Source organism: Phalangium opilio, unplaced genomic scaffold (assembly GCF_054372755.1).
Source record: "Phalangium opilio isolate 3A_F unplaced genomic scaffold, DU_Popi_V2 ptg000002l_1, whole genome shotgun sequence".
Classification (NCBI taxonomy): Eukaryota; Metazoa; Arthropoda; class Arachnida; order Opiliones; family Phalangiidae; genus Phalangium; species Phalangium opilio.
Window position 1 is genome coordinate 13,528,758 of NW_028324144.1, and position 22,495 is coordinate 13,551,252.

General features: G+C 38.9%; 3 protein-coding genes across 3 annotated transcripts; all 3 read left to right on the forward strand.

The window, feature by feature from the left end:
• Positions 1–13,774: 13,774 nt before the first annotated feature.
• On the forward strand, positions 13,775–16,091 carry LOC149720077 (uncharacterized). Its single transcript, XM_089863932.1, has 5 exons — positions 13,775–14,102; positions 14,229–14,498; positions 14,550–15,059; positions 15,165–15,575; positions 15,607–16,091. Exons 1-5 carry the CDS (start codon positions 13,775–13,777, stop codon positions 16,089–16,091), a joined length of 2,004 nt encoding a protein of 667 aa, XP_089720058.1.
• A 156-nt stretch (positions 16,092–16,247) lies between these two features.
• On the forward strand, positions 16,248–18,016 carry LOC149720078 (uncharacterized). Its single transcript, XM_089863943.1, has 3 exons — positions 16,248–16,925; positions 16,985–17,661; positions 17,722–18,016. The coding sequence occupies exons 1-3, from the start codon at positions 16,248–16,250 to the stop codon at positions 18,014–18,016; spliced, it is 1,650 nt and encodes a 549-aa protein (XP_089720069.1).
• Positions 18,017–18,139: 123 nt separating this feature from the next.
• On the forward strand, positions 18,140–19,129 carry LOC149720079 (uncharacterized). The gene has a single exon (XM_089863989.1). The coding sequence runs from the start codon at positions 18,140–18,142 to the stop codon at positions 19,127–19,129; it is 990 nt and encodes a 329-aa protein (XP_089720115.1).
• The last annotated feature ends 3,366 nt before the right edge of the window (positions 19,130–22,495 follow it).

Here is a 22,495-nt window from a genome sequence, read left to right on the forward strand (position 1 = left end):
AGGCATATGGGTCTAAATGCTTTCGCCTCGAGATAGGAAGCCTTCCCGGGCTTGGGAATAAAGATGACCCTAGAGCGTTTCCAGTCACGAGGTATGTGACCGAGAGCAATGCAAAGTCTGTAGATCTTGCATAGCGGAGAGGCGATGTGGTCTAAGCCCTCCTGCAAAAGCAGAGGGAAGACCCCATCGGGTCCCGGAGACTTGTAGGGCTCAAAACAGTTGACAGCCCACCGAAGCTTGGGAATCGTGACAACCTGTCTGGCTACAAGCCAGTCTTCCCTCTTAGCCCTGTGCAGGACAGGGTAGAGAGAGTCAGGGTTTGTTGGATTAATAAAAGTAGAATCTTTAGAGCACTCAACAGCATTACCAAGAAGAACGCTTCGCCATTGCCATTGATCGACGACCAATTAGAGAGGTTGCAGGGCAACGAGTTCTTTAGCAGTCTGGACCTCTCATCGGGTTATCACCAGATTCCCATAGAAGAAAACTCAAGAGAATTCACGGGTTTCATCACGCCGGACGGGCACTACGAGTACCTTTGTTTACCTTTCGGATTGGCAAATGCAGCGGCGGTCTTTCAGAAAACTATGAACCTCGTACTCGGTCCTCTACGATACGCTATCGCTTTAACTTATATGGACGATATACTTATCCCAACCGTAACCGCAGAAGATGGTCTAAAGCACCTGAAAGAAGTTTTTGAAGTCTTAAGGCGGGCGAAGTTGACTCTGAAACTACCAAAATGTTTCTTTCTACAGACCAAGATTGAATATGTAGGTTACGAAATCAGCGCCGAAGGAATCCGGCCAGGGCAGCGAAAGATAGATAGCGTACGGAAATTCGCAGTACCAAAGAACGTACACGACGTCAGACGATTCCTAGGACTCGCTAGTTATTTCCGGAGATTCGTAAAAGGATTCGCCAAAGAAGCGGCACCGTTATCCAAGCTCTTACGTAAAGACGAAGAATGGGTATGGACAGATGAACAAAACGGTTCATTCGAAGCTCTAAACAAAAGATTGACAGAGAGACCAACGTTAGGACTGTACGATCACACCGCTGTGACGGAAGTACACACTGACGCCTGTCAGATTGGTTTGGCAGCTATATTGATACAAAAAGGAAAGGACAACAATCTACATCCCATCTGCTACGCTAGTCGCAAAACTACGAGAGAAGAAGCCAAGTACCACTCGAGCGAACTCGAAACGTTAGCTGTAGTTTACGGACTGGAAAAGTTCCGAGCGTATTTGATTGGAGTGAGATTTACGGTGATTACGGACTGTAATTCAGTTAGATCGACCATGGCGAAGAAGCACCTCGTCCCTCGTATCCGACGTTGGTGGCTGAAGCTTCAGGAGTTCGATTTCGATGTCGAACACAGGCCGGGAATTCGGATGGCCCATGTTGATGCCCTAAGTAGAGCACCGAATGACGAACCAGAAGAAATAGAAATCGTCAACGATGTCGCGGTTCTACACACCGAAGTATACACAGAAGACTACTTAATAGCGGCACAACACAGCGATTCAAAGATTCAACTTATTAGGAGTCAGCTCCAAAGATCAGGACCAAAGTCGAAAGATGACAGAAGAGTCCACCAAGAGTACGCGATAAAGAATGGAAGAGTCTTCAAAAGAGTTATCGGAAGGAACAACGAAGAAAATTTCTTATGGGTAGTTCCGGATAAAACTAGATGGCGCGTCGTAAAGAATAACCATGACGATATAGGCTATGTCGGCGTAGACAAGACGTGCAACAAAATTTTGGAAAATCACTGGTTTCCTCGTCTCCGTCGGTACGTCAGAAGATACATTTCAGGATGTATGGAATGTTTATTCCATAAGAAACCAGCACGGAAAAAGCCTGGAATGCTTCACCCCATCGACAAGATAGGTCTTCTATTCCACACAGTCCACATGGACCACTTGGGACCGTTCGTGAAGAGCACCAGTGGAAACACGTTCCTAATCGCAGCGATCGATGCCTTCACCAAGTACACAGTCTTGAGAGCGGTCAGAGATACGGGTATGAACCCAACGAAAAGATTTTTCGAAGACCTCATAGGCTTGTTTGGAGCTCCCAAAAGAGTCATAACGGATCAGGGCACGTCCTATACCGGAAGAGCTTTCAACGACTTATGCAAGAAAGCCAACGTAGTTCATGTCATAAACGCAACCGCCACTCCCCGAGGAAACGGGCAGATAGAAAGAGTAAACCGCCAGCTTACGCCAGCAATCGCAAGCATGTGCAAAAGAGACGACGTGAAAGACTGGGACGAGCACATCCACCAGATCCAGTGGGGTATAAATAATACCTACCACAGCGCCACTAAACACACGCCATTCGCGTTGTTGTTTAATTTCAAGTCGAGAAACCCGATCACCGATTTCATCGAAGCTGCGAACGGCGAAACCTACAACGACGGAATAGTAGAACGTCGACAGGACGCAATCGAGTCTATCAAAAGGATCAAGAAGCCCAAAGAAGACGATACAACGCCAAAAGGGGAAAAGCACCCACTTTTGAACCCGGAGACCTAGTACTGGTAGAAAGGACGCCACAGGCCACGGGACAATCGTTAAAAACGGCACCAAAGTATCGCGGACCGTATGTAGTATCCGAAAAACTAAACAACGATCGTTATCTGATAGAAGACTTACCGGAGCACCAGAGAACAAACAAATTCTACCGGAATACTGCCCCAATAGATAAACTAAAAAGGTTTCCGATTATCGACAACCGAGACGATTCTGGACGGGAATCGGAAGAAGATGGGTCCGAACCGGAAGACCAACGCAGCAGCCAGGAAGCGGCAGATGAACCGGAAGCAAGCTTAACGAAGCTTCCTGAAGATGACGAGGACGAGACCGTCAGCCATGAAGCGGCTGATGAACCGGAAGTGAGCGTAACGAAGCTTTCCGAAGAAGACGAGGACGAAACTATCATTCGTCAGAGCAAGAGAACACGCAAGAGTCCTAGCTATTTAAAAGACTATTTAACTAATTAACGGGTAAAATCAGTTGTGAAAAAAAAGTTCATACAGTATTAACAGTATTTGCAGGAGCAGATGACAAAGCAGTCTCGGACGCTAGCTTCCATAATGTAGAGGGCAATGGGATCCGCGAACGTCACGGTTATTAACCAAAATCATTATGGCAGTGCCACCTCTCGTAGGAAATTTGAGCTTTATTTTCCAACCAATAGCGTGGCTGCAAAGTCTCGAAAACCCAAAAAGTAAGAGACAGTGATTTCGTTTCCAACCTCTTGTAGCAGTCAATTAATTCCTACCTTTAAGGTCACAAAATGTAGTCTTATCTTTTATCTTAATACCAACGATTACAGCTGTTTGAATAAAGTAATTATATTGTGTATATTTATGTTGCGATCGGGTAAGACGAACCTCAGTAGTCCGTTATTACAAAAAAAATTTCCCAGCAGACTTTGGTGCCAGATATAATCCACCAAAAGCATCGTCTGCTATAATGTCTGATAGCGCCTCTATGGCAAACGATACCGCTACAGCTGTGACGTACGCGGGTCCCATTGCCTTCTATATTGTGGAAGCTAGCGTCCGAGACTCCTTTGTCATCTGCTCCAGGTATTTGTAACAATCAATTTAGTCAATAATCAGGAGCTTATTATTTGTCAGGAACAGCCGAGATGTTAGCAATTTTTAGTCGTTTAACTCTACCCTAGATGTCACTAGCGTTCCTATATTTTATCGATTGATTGTAACCCCCACTCTCTCCCCCCCCTCTTTTTTTTGGTACGCGAGCCTAAGGTAAAGCGCGAGGGTCGGGACTTCTCTCTTGGCGGCCGAAGCCACCACATGTTATCATGTAAATCATTCAGCGTATTAAACTCTTATTATTTTTCAATCCTTAAACCTGACAATTATTTCGATCAATAAGTACAAGGGAGCTATCAAGAATACTCTAACATCAACATACAATTTCTGTTAAGCCTTGGTACCTTGCATGCTTTATTGCGCTAGCGTCATTTTTAAAACACCGATGACCGGAGAAAAGCTATGACGACAGATCTCACCGGTAAACGTTTTCCAAATTCCGCTGTCATTCAGCCCAGACCAGTGAAAGGTCTGATCGTAATCGGATTATAGCATCGTGTTTTCATGCTTTTTATGGTGCGCATTTAAATAAATAAATAAATAAATAAAGCTTTATTAGGATATACCTATCAGACCGAGGTCTGGTTTACATAGGGGTCCTTTCAAATAAATTACAGTTGTTTTAAAATATATTTCTTTACATCCATTTTAAAAGTAGTAAAAGAGTTTTGATTCTTAATATCGATAGTCAGTGAGTTCCATAGTTTTACACCAAGAGTCTTTATACTTCTATTACTGAAGTGATTGGTTGCGCTCTGAGAGGGTGGGTTTAGATTATGAAATCTTGTGTTATGGTGGTGGTTTTGTGTTATCGTTGTTGCAAATAAGTCTTGGATATAGGTGGGCATTTTATTGGCACGAATTTTATACATTAGTATAAGTATGTGATAACTGTGGCGTTGCTTTAAATTCATCCAACCTAGATCTTGTCTTGCATTAATTGCTGATGATCTGGCTGGTTTTTTCAAAATTGACCTTGCGCAATTATTTTGCAGCGTCTGAAGCTTTTTAGTTTTGGCGTTTTATGTATTGTTGTAAAAGATGTTGGCATAATCGAATAGAGGCTGTATAAGCGCATTTTATAATAAGTGAGATGTTTTCTGATCAATGGTGGATAGAAATGATTTAAGGAGCCAGTTCTTTTGCCGGATCTTACTATATGTATAGTCTATATGAGTAGTCCAGTTTAAGAGTTCGTCGAAATGGAGGCCAAGATATTTACAGGAGGAAACGCGCGTTATATTCAGTGTCAATAATCGAGTTTTACATTCTGCTTGGATTCTTTTTGTCTTAGTTGGGCTAAAAATCATGAAGACAGATTTTTTCTCATTTAGCATTAGGCCTTTTATACGCAAGGTTTCCCGAAGTGATATAATTTCACGCTCTAGGTCAGATAACAGTGTGTCTAAATCTTTGTTCGAATTTAAGACGGCTGTGTCATCAGCATATTCTATACAGTCAGATGTGGTTAAGGATGTATTGTTGTCACTAGTATATAAATTAAATAAGATAGCTCCCAGTACGCTGCCTTGCGGTACACCCGCTCGGATTGGAAGGAATATTGAGCTAGAACCATTGACCGTTACTAATTGTTTACGGTTAGTTAAGTATGATTGTATCCATTTTAGGGAGTTGTCACTGAAGCCCTTGGATCGTAGGATTTCCAGCAGTATATCATGTCTGACACTATCGAACGCTTTTGATAGGTCAAGGAAAGTGACTGCTACGTATTTACCTTCTTGCAGGTTGTTGATAATGCGTTCGTGGAGATTTAAAATGCATGTCATTGTTGAATGGCCAGGGAGGAAACCCGCCTGCATCCGGTAGAATAATTGGTTTTCCTGACAATATTCTATAAGTTGGGTGTGAACACACCGCTCAAGGATTTTGGATAAGGATTGTAAGAGCGATATGCCTCTATAATTTCCTGGATCGGTATGGTCACCGGCTTTATATAAAGGCACTACTTTTGCTTCCTTCCAAACGGAAGGAAAAACACCTGATTTGAATGACATGTTAATTATCTGTGTGAGCACTGGGGCAATTACGATTGCAAGGGCCTTTATAAGGGAGATCTGGAGTCCATCTGTGCCAGCGGCTCGACTATCAGCAAGCGATTTGAGCAAGCCAAATACTGTTTGAGTATTAACGTCTTTTAGGTTGAATTTAGAGTCAACGTTGGTACTAGGTGTGTACGGGAGTATGCTTGTGTTTGCCAGAGAGGCAGCCTGGTTGTTTATAAAGTGGTCATTAAGGTGGGTGGCTATTTCCAGAGAACTTGATAGTAGGTTCCCATTTACTCGTAGTGACTTAATTATTTTAGTCTCTTGTTTTAGGTACGGTTTTAATAATTTCCAGACTTTGCTAGGGTTGGTTTTATTAAGGTTTTTCCGAAAATACTGGCTTTTGGCATTTTTCACCATGACGTTGACTTTGTTGCGAAGGTGTCGATAATTGTCCTAGAGTCCCGGTCTATTGTGACTCTTTCTTTTTGTTGTATCTCGCATATGTATCCAATATTTTATCTCGTTCCCAAGCCATGGGGATGAATTAACAGCTTTTCGTTTTTGAATGTATGGGGCGAATTGATTCAAATTTTTCATTATGGCACGGTGAAGATGGTCGATCCCTTGATCTACATTTTCAACTTTGATGCTTTCAAGGGCTTGCGTGAGTGAGCCAATAAATAGGTCGGTATTCATGTCCTTGTAATCTCGTACTTTCGTAATAACTTTTCGAACCCTGGGACATCGCTTTTTCCTGGTTCAGTAAATAAAATCGTGGTCTGATGCCCCACATAGGGTCACGCCACTTGATATGATTCGTTGCGGGTGTGTTGTATAAATATGATCTATTAACGAAGTTGTTGTCAGAGTTATCCGAGTCGGATTCACGATCAGTTGTTTAAATGATGAGAGGCCTTTATTTAATGCTTTAGTTTTTGCAGATAAAGGGAGTTGGAGAAGGTCGCAGTTGAAATCACCAGGATGATTACTTCGTGACTTAAATCAGTTGTTGTCAGAGTTATCCGAGTCGGATTCACGATCAGTTGTTTAAATGATGAGAGGCCTTTATTTAATGCTTTAGTTTTTGCAGATAAAGGGAGTTGGAGAAGGTCGCAGTTGAAATCACCAGGATGATTACTTCGTGACTTAAATCAGTTGTTGTCAGAGTTATCCGAGTCGGATTCACGATCAGTTGTTTAAATGATGAGAGGCCTTTATTTAATGCTTTCGTTTTTGCAGATAAAGGGAGTTGGAGAAGGTCGCAGTTGAAATCACCAAGGATGATTACTTCGTGACTTAAATCAGACTGCAGATGTGATGCAAGGTGTTTAATCTCTTTAGATAATGTAGTACTGTTTTGATTAGGATCTGGTGGATTGTAGCATACGCAGATGTGAACCGGTTTCGAGTTGGTTTCAAACAAAGTGCAGATTAAATGTTCGAGGGATATGTCTTCAGGAGTCAGCAGCTGTTGTGTTATAAATAAGTCTTGACGATAGTATAAACAAACACCACCTTCGCGTCTGTTGGTGCGGTCACATCGACATAATTCAAAGCCATTTATTTTTATCATGACATCTGGTGTTAAAGGTTTCAGCCATGTTTCCGTTATTGCTAGTATGTCCAGGTTATGTTTGGAAACTGCTATGCGCATATCATCAATGTGTGGCAGGAGGCTTCTAATATTTACATGGGCTATTTTCAATCCTTTATTAGAGTTCTTCTTTTGTATGGAATTATTGTGTGACAGTCAGACAGTCGTTGGATCATCTAAGTCTTCATTATTTGTGGGTTTAGCGGTTTCCCTATATCGACGAATGACAAAAAAGCTTGGCCAATTGTCAAGATTTAATATGTATTTGTCGTATTTTTGCGTGCTTTCAATGATGAATGATTTTTTCCATTTTGAAGAGGATTCAAGTTCCTTAACTGTAGCATTCAAAACATTCAAATCCTTTAGGTGCATGTCAACATCTTCAGCGTTCGAGCTTGTCGTGCAGTTTGATAGCAAGTATTTGAGCTTAGGGGAGTTAGATAGCACTGTTCCCTTTGGATCTTCATTTTTGCCCCATATACGTACTGGACCTTGTGATTGGCCACTAATTAATTTATGACAAGATATTCCTGTAGGCCATACATCTGGCGTTAGAATATTTGTAATGGGAATTGATGATTGCAGTACAAAGCAGTTGTATTTGGATGATTCATCTTCGGAACGTCTGGTTAATTTAATATTCGTTACCTCTATGTTACTATTAGCAATGTAGGTTTTCATTTGTTCTAAGGTTGCATTCCGCGAGCAGTTGCCGATGTAGTAGTCATTATGTGTCAGTACTGATTTAAAACGGGAATTTTCTATCCTTTCAGCAGACATTTGTCCGAGTGGTTTGGTTGAACGTGATGGTGCTTTGGCCTGATGTGTACTCTTTGGAACTTTAGGCTGCTGTTTTTTATTAATGTCCATGTTTTTTTTGTTAGATAAATGGTTACGGTTATTGAACAAGTCGGTGTATAGTTGTTTTGCAAACGTTGGCCGGTTGTTCAACAATCTTGTTTCACCACTAATGGTCAGAGGAATTGTTGGGTCATTGATTCGTGTCGAGGGGCCTACTGTTGTGTATTTCTCTTCCAGTGTTTTGACTTGCACTTTTGTGGATTCCCGGAATGTTTTGAAGTCAGCATCAAGAGCTTTGACTTGCTTATGTATTGGTTCCAATGAATGGAATTTAATTAGTTGATAGTCCTGAAGCATTTCTTTGATTTGCGAGTTCTGGGCTTCGATAGAAGACTCGAGCGCCGATATTTGATCAGAGAAATTGACTAGTTATTCTTCTATTAACGTTTTAGTTACCTTGAATTCTTTCTCGAATTGCCTTAGATTTAGCATGGCTTGAACACATGCTGTACACATCCAGAACGATCCAGCGACAGCTTCTTTTAACTCTATGCATATTATATGGAACCATTCGTCGCACATGCCATGGTGATATTACCTTCAGTGTGTGTAGCCACAAATTAGCTTTGGTGTTATGTAACATTAACAGTCATGTTGACAAACTAAGAAAATCGTTGAGGTGAAACGAGAGGATAGTGTTTACATGGCAACCCTGTTGTGAATATGGCTTTGAACATAGAGGGTATACAGTTGAGGAGTAGAAAATTGGGCCTTTACAAACACGTAAAGGTACACACTGAGAAACTAATGTCAAAAAAACAATAGTTTTCACCATGTTTTTGATTGTTTAATGCTGTTATCCAGAAAAACCTCTAACAAGCCTTAATATATACAGGTAGTCGCTGTTTTTTGAAATTACATTACCTTAATTTTAAATATACATCAAAACATTGTTTTTTTTTATGTTAACGACTGTGGAAAAAGCAGCTAGTTTTTATTTCTCAAACGGAAGTGCAGGATATGTTATTATTTATAGAACGTTGCTGTTTTCCGGGAAAAAAAGGATTCTGCCGTGAAGAATACAGTAGTGTATAATTAAAAATGAGATAGTTACACTATGAAGTATAAATCTAACTTATATTTTAGTCTATAATCCACCGTAAATTAAAGTTTTGCATACTATAATTTGAACATTAAGTACTTTACTTTAAACCTTGAAGCACTTTATTTTAAACCTTGAAGCACTTTATTTTAAACCTTGAAGCGCTTTAATTTAAACCTTGAAGCAATATAACCTAATCTTACCTAACTATGCTAAGCCTTTTGGAAAAGGTCCGCGTTTATTATGAAAGGACCCATATGAAAATAAAAATATTTTGGAAAGTCAATGAATTGCTAATTTTAAAACCAATTTTTTAACTTTGCAATTTCTCTTCTTCATTATAATTTCAACCTACTTATTTCTAAAATTGACCGAAAATGTACAAAACGTGTTAGGCGACACTCTGAAACGTGTTAGGCGACATTCTTAAAAGCGTTATGAGACACTCTTAAAAGCGCTATGCGACACTCTTGGAGTGGCGTCGCTAGGCCTTTTATGGGGGCTATAGCGCCCCCAAATTTCAAAGTTAGCCCCCTCAAAATAATCCGAACACTAACTTCTAAATCGTCGACTTTAGTTACAGTTAGAGAAATTTCCGTTTCAAAAACGTCGTTAGTGTCAAACTGTTCCAAGTTCTCGCACTTCCATGGATTTTCTTTTTTTAAATATAGTAGAGTAGATTAGGTCAAACGCGTTTCTGGTGCTCGAAAAACTCTTCGTGAAAAGAGATTATTAAATTTGACGAATACATCTGTATCTACTGCTGGGATATTAGGGCCTCCAAAACCAATTTAATACCCGATGCATTTAAATTAATTTATAACTTTCTGCCTTTTTCAGAGGTTATTAAGACTGTGAAAATGACTAGCTTACCATGCAGTTTCACGCTGGATTTTAAGTCGATCAAGTGGCCAACTTTTTATGTGGTTTCACATTGATGCGAGAACTACCCTTGCTTGTTAGAACTGTCCTCTTAAGTTCTCTCAAGGTTGAGCCTTGCTAAGCACATAGCGCTATTTGCTGATAAATCAACCACTCGGGAAGGTGTCATACGACACCCAGAAAGCGTTATTTAAACTCGGAAAGGTGTTATGCTGCACCCTTTAAGGAATTGCGCAACACTCATATGGGAGTAAAAATTTACTTTTATTTCGATATATGAGTTAAAAAAGTGTTAAACTGAACCTCTGTTGCGCCATTTTATTCTTATCTTTGACACTAATTGCTCAAATAAGTTTTATTAAACTCTTTCTGGGATGTAAATGAACACCTGTAATGGTGTCAAATTTGGACCCATATAAACTACTTTTAAAGATGTTAAAGCACACCAGATTTTCTAAGAGTGTATAACAGCAACCAGTATAAATTTACCCAAATGGACAGTCTGTTAAAAACAGCTAGTCGTCTTATATAAATGACAAGTTGCATCTTAACCAACAGAGCTTAATGTTTTTAATAAAGGTTTGAGTGCTTTTAGTTTAACAGCAAAGAGCGTCTTTATCAACATAAGCTCCGGGATTTATAACTGTTCTAAGAGCTGTTATTTCTACAGCAACCCTATTTTTTAGTGTACCATAAGCGGTTTGAAACAGAATGATTTGTTTTGATTTTCAAAGTAAACCACGTTTTAATCCACAGTGCTTAGTGAGTTTAAAACCACATATTTTGCTGTTAGTTTTACAGCAGCAGACATTTTATGTAACTGTGATTTATTGGTAGTAAAACAGCATATAGTTCTGGTTTTTTCAATGACCCCTACAATATATTCAACGGTTAAGACTGTCTTTGAAACAACCTCTGAAGCGGTTATTTTAAAAGCTACAAACGCCCCTGAATACACGAACAATTAATACTTAAAACTGTTAGTTCCACTGTTTAGAAAAACAGTATTGTTGACGGTATTAAAAGCAGGGAGGATGCGCAATTAAATTAACATCATCTTGATGGCATACGCTATTGCCATTACCATAGTGTTTATTTTACAGCATTTTTATTCTGTGTGTAATATACCTCCAAAGTTTTATCTCTCCATTTCCCGTTTTCCCCCATTGGATGATTTCAATGTGTACAAGTATATCCTTATTGGATGTAAAATGTCGTCTGATATACAGTATATTTGCTATGCTTTGTATACTGCTTTAATATTTCATAAATTTTAACTTTGTTCATAAAAAAAAAGAAATAATTCCATATCTGCACTCTAAGAAAATGGGGTGTGCTTTAACACCTTTAAAAGTAGTTTATAAGTGTCCAAATTTGACACTGTTACGGGTGTTCATTTACACCCCTGAAAGGATTTAATAACACTTATTTGAGCAATTCGTGGCAAAGATAAGTATAAAATTGTGCAACAGAGGTGCAGTTTAACACCTTTTTAACTCTTATATCGCACTGAAAGTGAATTTTTACTCTCATATTAGTGTTGCGCAACTCCTTTAAGGGTGTGGCATAGCACCTTTCAGAGTGTCGCTTCACATCTTTAAGAGTGTCGCTTAACACCTTTAAGAGTGGGAGATTTTTTGGTAGCATAATAGTAGAAATTCTAGTACTTTTCCTAGACTTAAGAGCAAAACCGATGACGTAAACAACACTATAGTAGCTACATTTTGACCACACATGAGGCATAACTCAAATATCGAGTATGGTTTGCCTGTTTAATTAAATTTTGATTATCCGCCATTCCGCAGTATTATTAGCAATTAATGCTATAATCATAGCGGGTGTACCTCGTATGAGCAGTTCCCGGTAGAGCAGTTCTCGAAATAGCAGCCGCGATTCCAAAAAGACAGCGGCGTTCTTCAAAACTGCTGTTTTAGAAATAGCGGCTACTGTTTTAGAAATAGCGGCCGCTGTTTTAGAAATAGCGGCTCCTATTTTGGGAAATAGCAGTGTTTGTCTTCAGTTTCGAGTATTTCTTAACAATACAGTTATATTCGTTGTTTTCGAAAACTACCTTTTTCTGTGATCATTTAGTCAGTAATGTGACCTACTAACGGATCGTGTTTTTAAAGTACACTTAAATATTACACTATTCTTCAGGCTGTATCAGTTTACAATTCTAATACCAGAATAGAAAATATTTCAAGAAAGCTTATTTTATTTCGGAAGTAGATAATTGTAAAGAGTAATTTTTTTGGAAAAGGCATATTATTATTTGGGAAGTGAAATATAACAAACAACAATATTTTAGAAAAGGCGTAAAATTGTTACACCTTTTCCAAAATATTACCAACCTAAGTCTAACCAATCAAAACAAAACCTAAAAAATCCAACCGAACCCAACCTAACCTAACCTAACCTAACCTAACCTAACCGAACCGAACCCAACCAAACCCAACCTAACCTAACCAAACCTAACCTAACCTAACCTAACCTAACCAAACCAAACCTAACCTAACCTAACACTATTGGGGGTTCAAATAATCAACTCGAAGCTAACCATATCTGACCTAGTTCTATTTAAGTTCATATAACACAGCGTACACCATAAAAAGAGCAGTCGTTTTTCGCATTCCTGTTTTTTTGCTCTTTAGAGAACTGCTGTAATGGTACGCCGCGTTTACGAGAACCGCTGTAATGGTACGCCGCGTTTACGAGAACCGCTGTATCGGTAACTGTTGTAACGGGTAAACTGACATTTCGGGAAACCGCTATTTAGGGAACTGCTGATATGAGGACCGCTATTATGGAATCCGCTCATATGGGAACCGCTCATCTGAGGGCTTCCCAATCATAGCAGGGTTCCATCTTGAGAGAACTTCATCACCTATTGGGAGGAAAGTTCTCACATGCAGAACTATACCTCTTTAAGCGAGGGTTGTTGCATATAAAGTCATTTTTACGGGTTTATAAACTTCTGAAAAAGGCAGAAAGTTTTTAATTTGTACAAATGCATAGGGTATTAAATTAGTTTTGGAGGCTAGAATATTCAAGCAGCAGATATAGATGTTATAAATTGAAGTAGTATATTTATTTTATGCATGCACCCTTTGTAATTTCGATTTTATGAACGACCCCTCGAACGAGCGAGAAGAGAATTTAAAGAAAAGATACTTCTTTAACAAATATACCATGGATGGACAAACCCATCAGTCAGGCCACCAAGAAAATTTCTACCTCTATACTGAGGCTAATCCCCTAGCATTAGCAGTTCAAAAATCTCTCTTCTCGCTTCTCCCCTCCCTTTTACAAACGAAAAATCAGAACCTTACAAGAACTCCAACGAGTAACATGTACCAATTTTTATCATTTTAACTATTATTAAACTTTTACTATCTAAAACATGAGTGTCTTTAATTTACTAGCGGTTAATTATAGCGAACAGATTTCCTAAACAGTCGTGATAATTTAGAATATTTAAACAGAATTTAAATCGAACCCTTACGGATTAAAACTTAAAAACAGAACATTCGAATTAACTTTATCACTCTAATTGGAAAAATAACATGGTGCCGAAAGTCCGGGACCGCTAGAAACAGTTAAACTCGATCAGAATTAATCTCGATTAATTTGAAGACGACTAGAACATCTTTGGTGAGTCACAAACCCTTATTACTGGAAACTCTCCGCTAGAATTAGTTCGACACGTAACGAAGATCAAATTCTGAAATTCATCAACGAAAGAAGAAAATTAAAGAAACATGAACTCTTTAGAAAGAAGCCTTAACAAAAGGAAAAGACTTAGGGAGTTAACAATAGTACTTATGGACAAGATAAGCGTAGAATTAACGAAAGATGATAGAAATTGCTATTTAAAAGAATTACAAACGTTGCTACCGAAATTAGTTGATAAGAAGACGAAAATAGAATCTCCTAATGTAGAAATCGAAAGTCACATATCTAACGACGATCAGTATCAATCGGAAATTGATACAACAGAAGAATGGGACGAGAAATTTATAGAAACAATTAAGGATCTAGAACTTAGAATACAACAGATATTAGAATTAAAGAAAAATACGTCTTCAGGTTCCTCGACTACCTCAGTTAACACGAACAAAAACATGCATGTTAAACTACCGCTAATTACTATAGAAAAGTTTAATGGAGATCCAAGCACCTGACAAGATTTTTGGACCCAATTCTCAATATCAGTACACGATATCGAAGAATTAGACAGTTCAGTTAAGTTCACATATTTGAAGCAATACTTAACTGGACCCGCGATGAGCGTCATAAAAGGATTACCCGCTTCTGAGAGAAATTACAATAACGCCATCGAATTATTGAAACAACGTTTCGGGAAAACTAAAGATATCAAAAAGGCTCATCTGAGACAACTGCTAAGAATTCCACTAATTAAGAAATCCAACGACATCGTTGCACTGAGAAAATTATACGATAATTGCGAAATTCAGATCAGGAGTCTCAATTCACTAGGAATTAATCCAGAAACTTACGAAATCGTGTTTTAAGACCTACTTCTACAAAATCTGCCGGAAGAAATCACACTGCAGTTCGCCAGAACAGTCGATGACCAATCGGATACAACGGCAGAAGAACTGTTAACGTTCCTTAGAAGAGAGGTGGAAAGCCGCGAAAAGATGCACGAAATGGCTGAATCTAAACTGAAGGAAAGTTCGACCACCATCGAACAAATTAAAGGAAAAATATCACGTTTTCCTCAAGATAGAAATCTAAGAAGCCATCCCACTACTTTAAATCTACTCGCTAACGTCAAGGCTGATTCTAACGAAGTCAAACATTGTTTGTTTTGTGATCAAGCTGACCACAAATACTACGAATGTAAGAACCTCACCTATGTGGAACGAAAAGAAGCATTGAAAAAGGTTGGAAGATGTTTCATTTGCGTTAGAATAGGACACTTGGCCAAAGGTTGCGAATACCGTAACCGTATAAGATGCCCAACTTGCGGTAAACATCATGATCAAGTCGTTTGTCCTACCAAATACCCAGAACCAATGGGTGAAGATAACTCTAAAAACAAGTAGGAAAAGAGTATCGGAAATAACGCAACAACCATGATGTCTACTATCGTTAAACTTGACAAAAATGTTTATTTACAAACAGCATGCGTCAACGTCATAGCTCAAGAAAACACATCAGTAGCTCGTTGTCTATTGGACAATGGCGCGCAAAGAACTTTCGTTTCCGAGAAACTATCCAAAGCTCTCAAGCTACCAATAATTGGGACCACCGTCGTGGAAATAGACTGTTTTGAAGGACAGAAACCAAAAATAGAGAAAAGAAACGTAGTTTTACTGACGTTAAAGAACACCGACGGAAGTGAAGAAATCACTTGCGAAGCTTTGGAAACTCCGAACGTAAGTAGCTCATTATTGGAAGTTCCCAACGGACACATAATTCAGAAAATGCAAGCCAAGGGACTAAGAATGGCTGACAACCCATTAGAATACCCCGAGGTCTCGAATGAACTAGCTATTCTACTAGCTAGTGACTTCTATTGTCAAAGGGCCAGTGGTACGTTTAACAGACACGCTCTGTGCCGTAGATACCATATTCGGATGGACAATCAACGGACCGTTACCCGCCACAAACTTCAATGTCAACGTCTCAACGGTAAAGGTTATGAAGATCATGGTTCAAGAATTAGCAGAAACCGACATGATCACCAAGACACTGAAGACCTTTTGGGATTTAGAATCGATGGGTATTGTTGACGACCCAAAACAAGAAAGTCCAGCGGAACAAGAGGCGATGGAATTATTTGAATCCACTCTGAAGACCAAAGACGGTAGATATGAAGTCCAACTTCCTTGCAAACAGAATCATAGTTACTTACCAGATCACTACATGGAAGCGAAAAAACGACTTTTCAACTTGATGAGACAATTCGAGGAAAATCCATCCTTATTAGAACGATATCAAGCTGTCATAGACAATTATCTCGAGCTCCAAATTATCGAGAAAGTTGAAGACAACAACTTTGGGACACCAGGAGAAACCTTTTACCTACCCCACAGAGGTCTAGAATGATTGAAAAGAGTATCGACCAAGCTCAGAGTCGTCTTTGATGGATCTGCCCACGAGAAGAACGCTCCATCTTTAAACGAATGCCTCCACGCTGGTAAAAACCTCAATCCTGAAATATTAGGAATTTTGGTAAACTTCAGGAAGTACTTAATAGCCTTCATGGCAGACATCGAAAAAGCCTTAATACAAATAAGCTTGTCACCAAAAGACAGACATGTTACAAGATTCTTATGGTTCGAGGGAAACTCGAATACTAAAGAAGAAATCAAGATTATCGTCTATCGAATGACTCGTGTCTTATTTGGAGTGACTTCAAGTCCCTTCCTACTAGCCGCCACGATAAAAGCTCATCTCAAGACCTGCGAAAAAGATTACCCTGAAGCGTGCAAGCTACTAAATGAATCACTAAACGTTGATGACTTATTAGGAGGAGCAAACGACGTCGATAAAGCGTTTTCACTTTCAACAGATGCAGAAAGAGTTTTACGAGAAGCCAAAATGCCACTCTGCAAATGGCAAACTAATTCTGAAGATCTCCGCCAACGTTGGACAGAAGTATTCCCTGACAAAATCCTTGATAAAGTCAACATGGGCTCCCAAATAGCTCCAGGACCGTTGAAAGTCCTAGGAATTACCTGGCTACCGGATACAGACGAATTCAAGTTTGAAGTAGATTCCCTTCTGGAATTCTTATTGACAAGAACCAACACGAAACGCTATATACTACAAGCTTCTTCACGTATATTCGACCCGATTGGGTTTTTGTCCCCCTTCACCATAAGAGTGAAGTGTTTATACCAACAACTCTGGTTGAAAGGAACAAAATGGGATGAAGAAGTAACACCAGATATCCTAATGAAGTGGAATGAATGGTGTTCGGAGTTAAAGGAGCTTAGCCAGCTGTCAATCCCGAGATATGCTACAACACTAGTCGAAAAACAGGTCCAGTCTCCACGCAGCTGCACTGCTTTTGCGACGCCAGTGAACAAGCATATGGAGCAGTAGTATACGTAAGAATCGAATTTGAAGAATCCATCGACGTCAGTTTAGTCGCATCCAAGACCAGAGTTACACCCATGAAGTCCTTGACCATCCCTCGTTTGGAACTACTAGGAGCTCTGGTAGGAGCCAGACTTACTAAGAAACTTGCCCAGTACTTCGCTGATGAAGAGCCATCTTACCACTTCTGGACAGACTCAATGGTAACTTACCACTGGATTAAAGGCCCAGCCACTGACTGGAAACCTTTCATAGCAAATCGACTTGGAGAAATACACACATTAAGCGATCCCCAAGCATGGTCCTTCATTCGTGGTAAAGAAAACCCTGCCGACCTTCTTACAAGAGGTATCAGAATGTCACAACTGATTGACAACGAAAAATGGTGGACAAGTCCGGCATTCCTCAAAAAAGCGGAAAGAGATTGGCCTAAAAACTCTAAGCCAACAACTAGGAAACAAGCGCTAAGCGAAGTAGAAGAGGAGCTTAGACCACACCGCGCTTTACAGAACACTCTTCACGTACGAACCCAAAAGGAACCGATAATGGATCTAACTAAATACAGTTCTCTTATGTATCCTGTACGAGTAACAGCATGGGTCATGAGATGAATAAGTAACGGACGATGCAACAGTACTAAAGTTCATGGACCATTAACAGCTGAAGAGATCAAGAAAGCGGAACTATATTGGGTCAGAACCGCTCAAAACTCTATTTATAGCGAGGAAATAGCAGCCCTAGAATCAAACTCACCACTAGAAGAAGATTCCAAAATCAAAAATTTATCTCCATTTCTCGATCAAGATAACTTACTGCGAGTCGGTGGAAGACTACAAGAATCGGAATTTAGTTACTCTAAACAGCATCCAATTATACTACCAGAAACCCACCATTTCAGCAAACTACAAGTTTATCATTGTCACGAATAGGTATTTCACCTCGGTGTCGCTTCTACTTTAACGAAAATACGAGAGAAATATTGGATTTCAAAAGGAAGACAACTAGTAAAATGTTTAATATCAAAATGTTTGATCTGTTGAAAACTCAAGACAATGCCAGCCAATCAAATAATGGCTCCATTACCACGAGAAAGAATAGTGGAAGCAGCGAGCTTCCAGGTGACTGGTGTAGATTTTATGGGTCCCTTGATCGTCAAAGGCGAAACCGGCAACTCAGACAACAAGAAAGTATACGTTGCACTGTTCACCTGTGCCGTAACACGCGCCATAAACCTCGAACTGGTCACAGATCTAAGCGCCGCTAAATTCATCCTTAGTCTGAAGAGATTTATAGCAAGAAGAGGTCTTTGCAGCATCATCTTCTCAGATAACGCGAAGACATTTAAGAAAACTTCCACCGAATTAGAGAATTTATGGGAGAAGATTTGGACTGAAGAACTGAAGGACTATTTCAGTACACACCAAATCAATTGGAAATTTAACATCGAGCAAGCTCCTTGGCGAGGAGGTTTTTTCGAGAGACAAGTGGGAACAGTCAAAAGTTGTCTCAAAAAATCGTTAGGAACAGCCCAACTTAACTACGAAGAATTAGAGACAGTAATCATCGAAGTTGAGGCTGCCATAAATTCACGCCCAATCACTTTCATTACAAGTGACGCAGGAGAGCCTTCTCCATTGACACCTTCAAATTTCCTTATTGGAAATCGAATTAATTCATTACCTCCTAATACAATGGCGGGAGCGAAAGCGTCCTGTAAACGAATCGAATTAAACAAACGGTGGATGTATCGAGAAACCCTGCTGAACCGTTTCTGGCAACGATGGCGCAGCGAATATCTCCTAGAACTTCGCTCTGCTCACCAGAAACCAGTTGATGGAAAACCGCCGTCAGAACTGAAACCTGGAGATGTCGTCCTGGTCAGCGAAAACCGACAACCACGTCATCTTTGGACTATGGGACGAATAAAGGAAGTCTACCAGGGACGAGATGGACTTATCAGATCCTGCTTAGTCAAGACTCCAAAAACTGATTTAAAACGCCCTGTACAACTTTTACACCCTTTAGAATTGGATTTGAATTAGATACTTCGATTTATTTGTATAATGTTAGATTAATTCAATTTTGTTTTCATTAACCCACATTAGGCGGGAGTATGTTATAAATTGAAGTAGTATATTTATTTTATGCGTGCACCCTTTGTAATTTCGATTTTATGAACGACCCCTCGAACGAGCGAGAAGAGAATTTAAAGAAAAGATACTTCTTTAACAAATAAACCATGGATGGACAAACCCATGAGTCAGGCCACCAAGAAAATTTCTACCTCTATACTGAGGCTAATCCCCTAGCATTAGCAGTTCAAAAATCTCTCTTCTAACTTCTCCCCTCCCTTTTACAAACGAAAAATCAGAACCTTACAAGAACTCCAACGAGTAACATGTACCAATTTTTATCATTTTAACTATTATTAAACTTTTACTATCTAAAACATGAGTGTCTTTAATTTACTAGCGGTTAATTATATCGAACAGATTTCCTAAACAGTCGTGATAATTTAGAATATTTAAACAGATTTTAAATCGAACCCTTACGGATTAAAACTTAAAAATAGAACATTCGAATTAACTTTATCACTCTAATTGGAAAAATAACAATAGACGTTCTTGTTAAAATTAATCATCTCTTTTCACTAAGAGTTTTTCGAGCACCAGAAACGCGTTTAATCTAATTTGCACTACAGATTTTATAAAAACCATCCATTTAGTACTCTAATTTTTCTGAAAATAATGATAAAACATGTCACAAAAGCAAATGCCCCACTTTGGCTTCTCAAGCTGGCCCTACTGTGAGGCCAGTACCTAACCTAGTCTCGTTTTTTAAGAGTATCGCTTAGCACCTGTAAGAGTGTCGCCTAACACGTTTAGCATAGATTTATGAAGGTACAACACCGCCAGATTACCAATTTCTTTGTTAATTTTATTTAAAGGATAAAACTGTTTTCTTTCATGAATATCATCTTTAAAAAAGGTTTAACAATTACGTTTTTCAATAATTTTTTTTCTGTTTGTATTGACTTTAATATTAAAACATGGCGGAAATAAATATCTGATAATCCCCGTGTCCGAACTCATTTGATTGAGCTCATTTGATTTCCTTCATATTAACATCTTTGTAATTTAAATTTCTTTTATCCCAAAGATAAAGGATAATTCCTTTCTCTTCCACCAAAATTTTCGAATTTATTCATTTTAATATTTAAATAACATCACAGTTATCTAAATCAAATGATGGTAAACAGGCTAAGCCTCGGTTAAACACCGCAAATTTCAAAATGGCGGCTCCCTAGTAAACACGCGCTCAATGTTAACCACGTGACTAGCATACCGTCAATGATTGGTTTGTGCCTACGGAAAAAAAACGCGGCACGGGAAAATTCGCAAAAATTGAAATAGGACCCGCAACGCAAAATCGCGAAATTCGCCAAAAAATGAGGAAAACATTTTCCTTTTCCGCAAAATTTTGCGAAAAAGGCACGAAAAACGCCCAGTGAAAACCGAGTGTAAAAAAAGGTTTAACAATTACGTTTTTCAATAATTTTTTTCTGTTTGTATTGACTTTAATATTAAAACATTAATGAAAATGAAAGACCTTATTTAAGAAACCCGCAGTATTATAATTTTTCATGTTTAAATTCGAACGGTGTTTTAATAGTGTTATTTTACACCGAATTTACACTTTAAATTGGCCCCTAAAAACTCAAGGTAATAAAACTCTCTTTTGGGTGTTTTTACGGTGTTTACACATTTTTAACACGTTTTTAACACTTCCATTTCTTAGAGTGTGGGTTAATAAGTTTGTAAGTAGTCCTCCTCTTGACTCGGAGAGGTAATATTTTGGTTTTCCCAACTTGTTTTATATAAATTAGTCACTTATTCAACTAAATTTGAGCGTATGAGTGACTATCAGCCCTGTGAAACTCTTAAGGCTTTTTACTCAAAAAATATGAGGTTACAAGAAACCCATTTATGAGCGACTGTGAGACGCTGTCTATACTACTTGTGTTTTTAATAAATTATTAGACTACTTTGCCTAAAACCATAAATATCAACTTTGAAGTCAAAAAGCTATTGGTGTAGGACTTATTGGCTAATGATCTATTACAACCATTATCCACTAGAATTAACAAAGGTCGAGGCCTATCCCGGCCCCCGAGAGGTACGGGCCCCGGGAAAATGAACCGAATTGCCCCCCCTCTCTCGACGGTCCTGGTCACTTGGCTACCACAGGTAAGTACGTACATACGTTCATGGATATCATTATTATTGGTTCTTTTTTGCTGTGCGATAGCCAAGTTAAATAGAATCAAACTATACAAATCTGTAAAAAACTTGGCTGTACATATGATCTCAGAAATGTTTTGTAACACAGTGGCTTAAGAACTGCTACACCGTAAAACGTTCTGAGATCGCATTTACAGAGAAGTTTTACACAAAGTTTTCTGGAGATTTATATATATCTACTATGATTTGTTTTAATTTACCAATTTAATTTGATAGATCTAAAAAGAGATTCTTTCTTCTTTTCCACTCAGAAATTTTTTGCTCGACTTGAAAGTCAAAGTTCATTTCCGTTTTAAACTTTTACAAATATCGTTTGCCTCTGATTGAGCTTTAGAACATTATTGTCTAGATGTGCTTTTAGATAACCTTCCAAAATATTTCCATAAAGCTTAGTTAAAGGGCACACTTAATAGTTTTCGACATTGTCACTAATCGAGCTTGGGATTCAGATTTTAAAAATGTGCGAATTAATCGAATACATTTAAATCGGATGGAGGATCCTATTCATCCTTGCTAATGCTAGTGGTGAATAAACAATGACATTTGAGAGATAAGCTGACACTACATTTAGTAGTCCTTATGCATACGTGTAGCAAGTTCTGCAGTGAACATGTCTCTTTATTTTAAATGCGCTTTTTGAATTGGCTACACGTACGAGCAAGTAGGTGATCATTGCTTACAGTTTCTACTATTTAAGCGATGATGGAATAAACGTTTTGTTAAATTATTGTAGGGGTCGTTCTCACGGTGGACTTTGAAACGTTGTGTTTTTTCTTCTATAACAAAGGGTCAATCGACCTCTTACTGACTTCGTAATAAAATTAATTTTAAATGTGACGCATCGTAAGACCCCTCACCCCCCCCCTCGTCACGGACCGTCACAAACTTACAAACCCCCTCCCCCTATAAGAGTGTGACGTAGTTTATAGACGGTCCCTAGTACCAAAGATAAATAGGGGAAAGTGTCGGACTCTCTCCTTCGTCTGTGACATGCATTTGGAGGGGTGAATGCATACTCGCGAGATCTTTTTCATCCCCCTCGCCCATTCACCACGTACCTAAGATAATTTGTGATATTGCGCGTGAAGAAATAGTGCGGTTTTACTT

What these genes read in the sequence shown, in the direction of transcription:
- LOC149720079 (XM_089863989.1), top strand. Translation starts at nt 18,140, where the DNA reads ATGCCAGCCAATCAAATAATGGCTCCATTACCACGAGAAAGAATAGTG.
- LOC149720078 (XM_089863943.1), top strand. Translation starts at nt 16,248, where the DNA reads ATGGCAGACATCGAAAAAGCCTTAATACAAATAAGCTTGTCACCAAAA. An exon ending in GAACAAAATGGGATGAAGAA is followed by an intron (nt 16,926 to 16,984) that starts GTAACACCAGAT and finishes AAAGGAGCTTAG; the next exon opens with CCAGCTGTCAATCCCGAGAT. An exon ending in ACTAAATACAGTTCTCTTAT is followed by an intron (nt 17,662 to 17,721) that starts GTATCCTGTACG and finishes ACGATGCAACAG; the next exon opens with TACTAAAGTTCATGGACCAT.
- LOC149720077 (XM_089863932.1), top strand. Translation starts at nt 13,775, where the DNA reads ATGAACTCTTTAGAAAGAAGCCTTAACAAAAGGAAAAGACTTAGGGAG. An exon ending in AAAGAAAAATACGTCTTCAG is followed by an intron (nt 14,103 to 14,228) that starts GTTCCTCGACTA and finishes TCTCAATATCAG; the next exon opens with TACACGATATCGAAGAATTA. An exon ending in TTGCGAAATTCAGATCAGGA is followed by an intron (nt 14,499 to 14,549) that starts GTCTCAATTCAC and finishes TCGTGTTTTAAG; the next exon opens with ACCTACTTCTACAAAATCTG.